This window comes from Mytilus galloprovincialis, chromosome 6 (genome assembly GCF_965363235.1).
Source record: "Mytilus galloprovincialis chromosome 6, xbMytGall1.hap1.1, whole genome shotgun sequence".
In the NCBI taxonomy this organism is placed as follows: Eukaryota; Metazoa; Mollusca; class Bivalvia; order Mytilida; family Mytilidae; genus Mytilus; species Mytilus galloprovincialis.
The window spans coordinates 48543757-48555990 of NC_134843.1; the positions used below are offsets into that span (position 1 = coordinate 48543757).

The window sequence follows — 12234 nt, forward strand, 5'->3', positions numbered from 1 at the left end:
TTTCTTAGAAGACTTTAAACATGGGTTGAAAATTGGCATGTAGAAAGGTGATACATGTGCAATTCAGGATTTACCTGGTTTCTATGAAGTTATAGTTAAGGTGGTACCCAACACTTTCACTAAAATTTATTTGGCTCGTTTAATTTTCATAAAATTTTGTCAAAGTATTTACTTTGACCCTTAAACAAAAATATAAAAATTTCAAAAATTTTGAACCAACGGTTCTGTCAGAAAAATTACACTGGTTATATAGCACTTTGACAAAAACCAATTTTGATCATTGAGAAGCTGTATATTCCTTTTATGACACAACGTAATTAAAACGTTTAGCTGACTTTACAGAGTTATCTCCCTGTAGTTGGTGGTCTGACACCGTATGAAGAGGCGTATCAAGTTAGAAGGGGTCAGGATGCCCCCTTTTTTGTGGGAAAAATTTGGTTGATTATTACGGGAATCACTGAAGCATGACTGGAGCGGCCCCCTCTTAGGCAGTTAGTGCCCCCCCCCCCTTCCCCCTTTAGGAAAATTTCTGGATCCGCCACTGGTATGGCCTTTAACTATTAACAAAACCCATATCGTTTACTAAGCTATAAAAGGCCCCAACATGACAAAATGCAGAACAATTCAACAGAAAACCCAAGTCTCACATCAAAACTGACAACGAAAAACAAACATGAAAGAATGCAACCCGCTAGTATTAGTTTACTTTTACAATTTGACCAGTACTTTAAATATACAAACCTGCTGATACTGCTGATATGGAATTGCAGGCAAATATTCACTCTCAATAAAAGTTAAATTATTCTTTAAACACACCAATCTGCAAAGTCAAATACAAAAACCGTTTCTTCCCAAAAGCTGTTGGAAATGCTTATTTAATAGACACGTAATACATATGCATGAAGTCTTTAATTTATTTAAAACTGCTTAGTGTTTTTCATTTAGTAATCAATTTATTTGCTATTATCTTTGACTTTGTTCACATTTCTGAAGGCTTTTTATAATATCATTTTTGTTGCAATCGAGTAAGGCATCAGCATTAGCTGAACTAGACAGAAATTTGCAAATGTTTTAAAAATTAGTAAGTTGAACACATTTTGGAAAAGAAACTAACTCTATTTCCATTTCCCTATAAAAATCGATCATATCGCTATCGCACAAAATATCCATTTCTAACTCTCGTTGATCTGATTGAGAGAATTCGTCGGGCCCAGTCCCACACCCTCCTTCTTCCTTTGTCCTGTAACCAGGATGTACCATTAATTCACAGGAAACAATATCATCTTTGTTATCATTTCGAAATGTTTGTTTCAGTGTAGTTTTCAATGACTCCTTTGTCATGTCAAGTCCCATGGTTTGAAGTCCACAAAATTCTGACGGTAACCTACAAATCCAACAGTATTGGCGATTATACATTTTAACAAACGCACTTGTTAATATATTTCGTCTTCCCAACGTACCTCAAATAACAAACGATTGAAAAATTATTTATTATTCTAGTAAACTTTTCAAAAATGAATATATATTCATCGGACCGTTTCTTTTAAATAATACCCGATTTGTAGTTCCTCGAAGGAAAATGACAGTGGCGGATCCAGAACTTTTCATAAGGGGGGTTCTCGCTGACTGACCTAAAGGGGGGGGGGGGGGGCGCACTCCAGTCATGCTTCAGTGATTCCCTATATAATCAACCAAATTTTTCCAACGAAAGGGGGTCCCGGGCCCCCCAGCCCCCCCCCCCCCTGGATCCGCCTATGAATGATTCAATTCCTCCTTCACAACTTTGAATGATCATCCTGATCCTTAGTATAAAGTTGATACGGAATATCATAACAAGTTCCAAATGACATCTCAAAACGGTCATGTTTTCATGCTCCTTTATGTCAGAGTCATGTGTGCCAAATTTGCTGCTGGTTTTAAATGTCTGAAGCAACTATTAAAGCTTCATCTTATAAAACGTCTGAACCCATACTTTGGACGGACAATGCACAAAACATCCATACATTGGGGAAAATATAATCACCAGGCAGAAGCTAGCGAACAATAAGCCAGCGAACAATAAGGCGATGTATCGAGAAACCAAACAATGCACAAAACATCCATACATTGGGGAAAATATAATCACCAGGCAGAAGCTAGCGAACAATAGCTAGCGAACAATAAGCCAGCGAACAATAAGGCGATGTATCGAGAAACCAAAAAACAGAATAAGACAACAACGGCCGTTAAATAAAAAAATATTCAAAAAGGCAGAAAATCAGTTAAAATATAGTAAAAGTAGTCCTACCCTGTAAAATATAGCACCTTTTATGTCATTGTTTAATCTAAAGCTCAAAATTTGAAAAAAATGTCAAAAAATTAGGGGGGTCGGCCTATTCCAGGGCTTCTAGAGAAAAATAATGAGGGGTGTCACAAGGAATGACTATATAGGTCTTGTAGAGGAGAAACAGGCGCTTCTTTTGCGCTAGGTATCGAAGGGCGCTATGTTCAAAAATCTGAAACTAGAGCTCAAAATTTGAAAAAAATGTCAAAAAATTAGGGGGGTCGGCCTATTCCTGGGCTTCTAGAGAAAAATGGGTCGGCCTATTCCAGGGCTTCTAGAGAAAAATAATGAGGGGTGTCACGGGGAATGACTATATAGGTCTTGTAGAGGAGAAACAGGCGTTTCTTTTGCGCTAGGTATCGAAGGGCGCTATGTTCAAAAATCTGAAACTAGAGCTCAAAATTTGAAAAAAATGTCAAAAAATTAGGGGGTCGGCCTATTCCAGGGCTTCTAGAGAATAATAATTAGGGGTGTCACGGAGAATGACTATATAGGTCTTGTAGAGGAGAAACAGGCGCTTCTTTTGCGCTAGGTATCGAAGGGCGCTATGTTCAAAAATCTGAAACTAGAGCTCAAAATTTGAAAAAAATGTCAAAAAATTAGGGGGGTCGGCCTATTCCAGGGCTTCTAGAGAAAAATAATGAGGGGTGTCACGGGGAATGACTATATAGGTCTTGTAGAGGAGAAACAGGCGCTTCTTTTGCGTTAGGTATCGAAGGGCGCTATGTTCAAAAATCTGAAACTAGAGCCTAAAATTCGAAAAACATGTCCAAAAAATGGGGGAAGGGTCGGCCTATTCCAGGACTTCTAGAGAAAAATAATGGCGGGTGTCACGGGATATGACTATATAGGTCTTGTAGAGGAGAAACGGGCGCTTCTTTTGCGTTAGGTATCGAAGGGCGCTATGTTCAAAAATCTGAAACTAGAGCTCAAAATTTGAAAAAAATGTCAAAAAATTAGGGGGGTCTGCCTATTCCAGGGCTTCTAGAGAAAAATAATGAGGGGTGTCACGGGGAATGACTATATAGGTCTTGTAGAGGAGAAACAGGCGCTTCTTTTGCGCTAGGTATCGAAGGGCGCTATGTTCAAAAATCTGAAACTAGAGCTCAAAGTTTGAAAAAAATGTACAAAAATTAGGGGGGTCGGCCTATTCTAAGACTTCTAGAGAAAAATAATGAGGGTTGTCACGGGGTATGACTATATAGGATTTGAAGAGGAGAAACAGGCGCTTCTTTTGCGTTAGGTATCGAAGGGCGCTATGTTCAAAAATCTGAAACAAGAGCTCAAAATTCGAAAAAAATGTCCAAAAAACGAGGGAAGGGTCGGCCTATTCCAGGACTTCTAGAGAAAAATAATGGGGGTGTCACGGGATATGACTATATAGGTCTTGTAGAGGAGAAACGGGCACTTCTTTTGCGTTAGGTATCGAAGGGCGCTATGTTCAAAAATCTGAAACAAGAGCTCAAAATTCGAAAAAAATGTCAAAATAATTGGGGTAGGGTCGGCCTATTCCAGGAGTTCTAGAGAAAAATAATGGGGGTGTCACGGGATATGACTATATAGGTCTTGTAGAGGAGAAACAGGCGCTTCTTTTGCGTTAGGTATCGAAGGGCGATATGTTCAAAAATCTGAAACTAGAGCTCAAAATTTGAAAAAAATGTCAAAAAATTAGGGGGGTCGGCCTATTCCAGGGCTTCTAGAGAAAAATAATGAGGGGTGTCACGGGGAATGACTATATAGGTATTGTAGAGGAGAAACAGGTGCTTCTTTTGCGCTAGGTATCGAAGGGCGCTATGTTCAAAAATCTGAAACTAGAGCTCAAAATTCGAAAAAAATGTCAAAATAATTGGGGTAGGGTCGGCCTATTCCAGGAGTTCTAGAGAAAAATAATGGGGGGGGGGGGGGGTCACGGGATATGACTATATAGGTCTTGTAGAAGAGAAACAGGCGCTTCTTTTGCGTTAGGTATCGAAGGGCGCTATGTTCAAAAATCTGAAACTAGAGCTCAAAATTTGAAAAAAATGTCAAAAAATTAGGGGGGTCTGCCTATTCCAGGGTTTCTAGAGAAAAATAATGAGGGGTGTCACGGGGAATGACTATATAGGTCTTGTAGAGGAGAAACAGGCGCTTCTTTTGCGCTAGGTATCGAAGGGCGCTATGTTCAAAAATCTGAAACTAGAGCTCAAAGTTTGAAAAAAATGTACAAAAATTAGGGGGGTCGGCCTATTCTAGGACTTCTAGAGAAAAATAATGAGGGTTGTCACGGGGTATGACTATATAGGATTTGAAGAGGAGAAACAGGCGCTTCTTTTGCGTTAGGTATCGAAGGGCGCTATGTTCAAAAATCTGAAACAAGAGCTCAAAATTCGAAAAAAATGTCCAAAAAACGAGGGAAGGGTCGGCCTATTCCAGGACTTCTAGAGAAAAATAATGGGGGTGTCACGGGATATGACTATATAGGTCTTGTAGAGGAGAAACGGGCACTTCTTTTGCGTTAGGTATCGAAGGGCGCTATGTTCAAAAATCTGAAACAAGAGCTCAAAATTCGAAAAAAATGTCAAAATAATTGGGGTAGGGTCGGCCTATTCCAGGAGTTCTAGAGAAAAATAATGGGGGTGTCACGGGATATGACTATATAGGTTTTGTAGAGGAGAAACAGGCGCTTCTTTTGCGTTAGGTATCGAAGGGCGATATGTTCAAAAATCTGAAACTAGAGCTCAAAATTTGAAAAAAATGTCAAAAAATTAGGGGGGTCGGCCTATTCCAGGGCTTCTAGAGAAAAATAATGAGGGGTGTCACGGGGAATGACTATATAGGTATTGTAGAGGAGAAACAGGTGCTTCTTTTGCGCTAGGTATCGAAGGGCGCTATGTTCAAAAATCTGAAACTAGAGCTCAAAATTCGAAAAAAATGTCAAAATAATTGGGGTAGGGTCGGCCTATTCCAGGAGTTCTAGAGAAAAATAATGGGGGGGGGGTCACGGGATATGACTATATAGGTCTTGTAGAAGAGAAACAGGCGCTTCTTTTGCGTTAGGTATCGAAGGGCGCTATGTTCAAAAATCTGAAACTAGAGCTCAAAATTTGAAAAAAATGTCAAAAAATTAGGGGGGTCTGCCTATTCCAGGGCTTCTAGAGAAAAATAATGAGGGGTGTCACGGGGAATGACTATATATGTCTTGTAGAGGAGAAACAGGCGCTTCTTTTGCGCTAGGTATCGAAGGGCGCTATGTTCAAAAATCTGAAACTAGAGCTCAAAGTTTGAAAAAAATGTACAAAAATTAGGGGGGTCGGCCTATTCTAGGACTTCTAGAGAAAAATAATGAGGGTTGTCACGGGGTATGACTATATAGGATTTGAAGAGGAGAAACAGGCGCTTCTTTTGCGTTAGGTATCGAAGGGCGCTATGTTCAAAAATCTGAAACAAGAGCTCAAAATTCGAAAAAAATGTCCAAAAAATGGGGGAAGGGTCGGCCTATTCCAGGACTTCTAGAGAAAAATAATGGGGGGTGTCACGGGATATGACTATATAGGTCTTGTAGAGGAGAAACGGGCGCTTCTTTTGCGCTAGGTATCGAAGGGCGCTATGTTCAAAAATCTGAAACAAGAGCTCAAAATTCGAAAAAAATGTCAAAATAATTGGGGTAGGGTCGGCCTATTCCAGGACTTCTAGAGAAAAATAATGGGGGTGTCACGGGATATGACTATATAGGTCTTGTAGAGGAGAAACAGGCGCTTCTTTTGCGTTAGGTATCGAAGGGCGATATGTTCAAAAATCTGAAACTAGAGCTCAAAATTTGATAAAAATGTCAAAAAATTAGGGGGGTCGGCCTATTCCAGGGCTTCTAGAGAAAAATAATGAGGGGTGTCACGGGGAATGACTATATAGGTATTGTAGAGGAGAAACAGGTGCTTCTTTTGCGCTAGGTATCGAAGGGCGCTATGTTCAAAAATCTGAAACTAGAGCTCAAAATTCGAAAAAAATGTCAAAATAATTGGGGTAGGGTCGGCCTATTCCAGGAGTTCTAGAGAAAAATAATGGGGGGGGGGGGGGGGGTCACGGGATATGACTATATAGGTCTTGTAGAAGAGAAACAGGCGCTTCTTTTGCGTTAGGTATCGAAGGGCGCTATGTTCAAAAATCTGAAACTAGAGCTCAAAATTTGAAAAAAATGTCAAAAAATTAGGGGGGTCTGCCTATTCCAGGGCTTCTAGAGAAAAATAATGAGGGGTGTCACGGGGAATGACTATATAGGTCTTGTAGAGGAGAAACAGGCGCTTCTTTTGCGCTAGGTATCGAAGGGCGCTATGTTCAAAAATCTGAAACTAGAGCTCAAAGTTTGAAAAAAATGTACAAAAATTAGGGGGGTCGGCCTATTCTAGGACTTCTAGAGAAAAATAATGAGGGTTGTCACGGGGTATGACTATATAGGATTTGAAGAGGAGAAACAGGCGCTTCTTTTGCGTTAGGTATCGAAGGGCGCTATGTTCAAAAATCTGAAACAAGAGCTCAAAATTCGAAAAAAATGTCCAAAAAATGGGGGAAGGGTCGGCCTATTCCAGGACTTCTAGAGAAAAATAATGGGGGGTGTCACGGGATATGACTATATAGGTCTTGTAGAGGAGAAACGGGCGCTTCTTTTGCGCTAGGTATCGAAGGGCGCTATGTTCAAAAATCTGAAACAAGAGCTCAAAATTCGAAAAAAATGTCAAAATAATTGGGGTAGGGTCGGCCTATTCCAGGACTTCTAGAGAAAAATAATGGGGGTGTCACGGGATATGACTATATAGGTCTTGTAGAGGAGAAACAGGCGCTTCTTTTGCGTTAGGTATCGAAGGGCGATATGTTCAAAAATCTGAAACTAGAGCTCAAAATTTGAAAAAAATGTCAAAAAATTAGGGGGGTCGGCCTATTCCAGGGCTTCTAGAGAAAAATAATGAGGGGTGTCACGGGGAATGACTATATAGGTATTGTAGAGGAGAAACAGGTGCTTCTTTTGTGCTAGGTATCGAAGGGCGCTATGTTCAAAAATCTGAAACTAGAGGTCAAAATTCGAAAAAAATGTCAAAATAATTGGGGTAGGGTCGGCCTATTCCAGGGCTTCTAGAGAAAAATAATGAGGGGTGTCACGGGGAATGACTATATAGGTCTTGTAGAGGAGAAACAGGCGCTTCTTTTGCGCTAGGTATCGAAGGGCGCTATGTTCAAAAATCTGAAACAAGAGCTCAAAATTCGAAAAAAATGTCAAAAAAATTAGGGTAGGGTCGGCCTATTCCAGGAGTTCTAGAGAAAAATAATGTGGGGTGTCACGGGATATGACTATATAGGTCTTCAAGAGGAGAAACAGGCGCTTCTTTTGCGCTAGGTATCGAAGGGTACTATGTTCAAAAATCTGAAACTAGACATCAAAATTTGAAAAAAATGTCAAAAAATTAGGGGGGTCAGCCAGCAGCGGCATAACAAAAAAAAACCTCATCATAAATACCAGACGCGCGTTTCGTCTACAAAAGACTCATTAGTGACGCTCGAATCAAAATAATGGTTGAAAGGCCAAAATAAAGGACGAAGTTGAAGATCATTGAGAACCAAACTTTCCTAGCAGTTTTGCCAAATACAGGTAAGACAGTTTATTCCTGGTGTAGAAAAACCTTAGTTTTTTTTTCAAATATTGAAAGCGGTGTTAATTTATAAGATTATATTAATGATAAGCCAAGTCAACACAAGTGCCGACTACTGGGATACATCATAGATACCAGTATTTTAATTTTATATTTACGTCAGACGCGCGTTTCGTCTACAAGATATCAGTGAATGTCCTGTGAAGGGAAAACAGGCGCATCGTTTGCGTAAGACTTCAAAAGGTGCTATATTCAATTTTGTCGAAAGGAACTAAAAAAAATTAATGAAAAACTCAACTGTCAGACAAGAACGCGAAAACAAAAAAAAACCCAACATATCAGAGTCAGTAAAAACTAATTTTCAAAATCTTGTCATATAAAGTCATAATTTCCCCATCCGAATAACATGATAAAAGAGTTTGTAAAATGTGTTATGTAAATACTGATAAAAAGAATGCTGATTACTGGCTGATTTTCTTTTTCAAGGGTATGTCGAAAAGAAAAAGACGAATATGAAAGAACTTTAGTGCGAATGCCAGCTGGTATATAACCTAAAGTTCTATATACACTTACAAACTTAAAAGACAGTCTACTTTTTATTCTTTCAACAGTTTTTTCATATCAGAGGTTTTGTACCAGATAACCAAAATCAGCAAAGAGTGCTGCATTGTTAAAAAAGTGTGATAGTTAAACTACATACAGACCAGTTAACTTTAACAATGACAATACAAGCGCCACAACCTTAAAGACGGTATAAGTACCCTCGTCCACGTGCGGGTGTTGTCTGATAAAAATAGATGTATACACATGGAAAAAAGTATTTTGTAAAATGTGTTATGTAAATACTGATAAAAAAAATGCTGATTACTGGCTGATTTTCTTTTTCAAGGGTATGTCGAAAAGAAAACGACGAAGATGAAAGAACTTTAGTGCGAATGCCAGCTGGTATATAACCAAATTGGAATTGAAATTAAAAAAAACACTCTTTATTTTTTTCTGATATAATTTGTTAAAATAAAACTAGTTAAACACTATTTAAATATCACCTGCGTTTGATCAATAATTATCGACTCGATAAGTTCTTATCTGCACATGCAGCTACTGTACCCGTACACAGCAAAACATGTGTTTTTATCCTCATTGTTTTCAACACTTTAAATAACAAAGTTCATAAAGTTATGTAATTGACACCTTGAAATAGGTCCTCCACAACTCTTAACCGCAGGAAGATGGCAGATTATCAGCATGAGAGAGGCAGGAATGTCGCTGTGACAACTGTACGTATTGTCGGTCATCCCTTTTCCACTATTAGTCGTTTAGAGAATAAAAATCAGTCTATAAACGATATAAAAGACTTTCCGAGATCAAAAAGACCCCCTATGCCACCTGCTAGGGAAAATCAAGCATGATGAAGCTTAGTCAGAAAGAAAACCCATTGCATACAATACAATCCTAAAAAGAGAGGGGTGGGCATACAGGAGACTTTTAACAATAATTGTTCGAGATTGAATCATCCCTTCTGGTTATTGTGCGATGAGACCATTTCAGGGACGTTTGCTTACGAACAGACACATAGTTATCCATATCCAATGTAGTGCAGAGCTCGCCAAAATTGGAAATAACCATCGTGGAGGAAGATCCATTGTTCAAATGGAATTCTGTTTATCTTCCTTGGTCCAATCATAGCCCGGATTTGAACCATATCAAGGATGTATGGGACACTATTGGGCGTAATTTGCACAAAAGGACACCCCAGTCCAAACACGTGATGAAATAAACAATGCCCTTCATCAGAAATGGTTGCTGCTACCTAAGCAACAAATTAGTCGATTTATGGCAGAAATCATAAGACGTTAAGTGGCGGTTGACCGTTTAAATGGAGACTGCGCACAAAGTACTATTTCTTTGGCGTATAACGATTAACCATGATGTGAACAATCATCTTCAGATTAATTTTGAAATGTCTGACATTGTAAAGTTCGACTACAGTAAAAGTTGTTAAATGCATTATTTTGTACACAAAAACACCTCATTTTGTTTTTAGAATTGTAGTTAGATAACTAAAATGATTTTCAAACATTTTTTGTTCGTTAAATTGCCAATGTTTTCATAAACTATGTTTCAATATAATTTTACAAATATTTTATCATATTCCATCCAAAATAAAAGGCTGATTATTCAAGTTTTAAAAAATCAATATTTTGCAATACTTTTTTCCATGTGTATATATAAAAAAAGAACCATTACTTTGCTTTTTAAGTAAAATATATTTAATACATTAGTTTGTAATATTTTCACGATTAAAACTAATGACCTGAATAATTTATTCATGATCATTTAGTATTTTTTTTTAAATTCGAAGATAACTTTACGCCATTTTCCGATTTCAAACAAATACGCATTTTTTTTTAACCATTTACCTTTATAGAGATGGAACTGAGTTGTCTTTTTGATCATTAAATGTATCGATCACTATTCAATGTCTCTAGAATGACTTTGAAAGGCAATAAAGACTCGTCTTAGAGATACTGGTACAACATTTTAACGTCCCCGAGGTTGCAACTCACGTGAAACGAAATTATGTGAAGATTGACAAATCCGCATTATTCATCTCCGTAATCGATTTGGAGAAACTCATGGAAGAAACAAAAATAGGCTATATGCGCAAACAGTTTGTAACCGTCTTCATCTAGGCAGCCTAAGAGCTCGTCGTTCGTTGAAGTGACCTATCCTTACGCAGAATCGAAGGATGTCGCGAGTTAAATGGAGAGGATACGGATTCGATGACATAGACTAACATGGAGACAAATCCTTTTTACCGCTGAATCGAAATTCAACTTGACATTTATCGACGGCAGAGACATGGTCTGCCGCAGGTGCAAGGCATGCTTTTTGATGCGTGCGTACAGGAAACAAATTGACTTTAGGGTGGCGAATTAATGGTATGGGATGAATAACCTACCAGGAACGCCCCGATCTGACAATTAGTGAAGGAAACCTAAATGCAAAAAAAGTCATCGTTAAACTACATTTTTAACAGAAAACGCCCGTTGTAAACACATTTTAATGAGGTTTTGGAGAATAATCGCATTCGAGTGTTGCCGTGGCCAGTAATGTCTTCAGATTATCGCCAATGGGACATCCTTGGGACGAACTTGGACGACTCACCAAAAAGGGCCCAAATCCATCGGAAACGGTCATTCAACTTCAATAACACTTTTCAGGGAAAATAACAACAGAAAGGGTCATTGATAAAAAGGGACGATCAAGTGTAGTTTCTTCAGATACTGGAACATGAATGACCACAATATCACCATCCTGAAAGCTCTGAGGGCCATTTCGGATGCTGTAATGAAATGTTTGTTCATTCAAAAGCACGTATGAAACGGATATAAAATGGATGCAAATAGAATATGATGCAACAATAAAAGAACGTGAGAAAAAATAATGAACAAGCTTGACAAGTATGACCACAAATTCAAACATGCAGAACCATTGATTTGTTAAATTCACGAAAATAACACGGCAGCTGAGATCCAGGTGATAAATGTTTGGTAAGCAAAACAAGAAGAACAAGAAAGAGAAATTGAATAGATTCACTGAGTGAGATGTGTTGAGACAAACTAGAGTAGATATCAAAACCTTAAAAATTGAGGGTAATACGTTGCATTATACTCGTACCTCTCGTAAATACCACACACATGGCGTTTACTATGTGCCGCACTCAATGTAATGTCACGTCACTTTGACATCTTTCTATGATTAATACATCTCTCACATAGTTAAGAAGTCCTTTATTTCTATTTTAAGAAAGGAAAAGTAATACAAAGCTTAAAGCCATTTGTTCCGGAAATGAACGAGCACTTACAAGACTTTAGAAGAATTTTTGATACATAACTGGATAGTTTCGATATAAAAATTGAGAAATTTTAAATTCATTCTCACAAAAAAGTGATATTTATATAGGTCATCATGATAAAATTGCAGAAGATTGCTCGTATAAAAAGGTGGTGGAAGAGATTTAGCAAACAAATCAGTAAATGTTCGTGAAGATTAAGAAATCCGTCAAATTAGATTTTTGTTTATTCAATCCTCACAATCATCTAGCTATAACTTACCGTCAATACTATCGTTTTTAAGGTAGCCATTTTACTGCCTCTAATACACCAATACATATCATAATTTCACCTTCAGACAATGTGTACCCGCAAGTCACTCTCTCAATAGCACCGGCACGCCAATTAAATTGATGCACGTCGACATCTCTTGTTTAATAGAATGCAGCATATATTC

General features: G+C 38.2%; 1 protein-coding gene across 4 annotated transcripts in view; it reads right to left on the reverse strand.

The window, feature by feature from the left end:
• Positions 1-890: 890 nt before the first annotated feature.
• Positions 891-12234, reverse strand: part of LOC143079756 (carbohydrate deacetylase-like) — a 48815-nt gene continuing 37471 nt past the window's right edge. For all 4 annotated transcript variants that reach the window (XM_076255329.1, XM_076255328.1, XM_076255330.1 and 1 more), the window contains exon 6: positions 891-1384. In XM_076255329.1, the coding sequence (XP_076111444.1) occupies positions 1072-1384 (313 nt within the window). In that variant the 3' untranslated portion in view covers positions 891-1071. The remainder of the gene's footprint in view (positions 1385-12234) is intronic.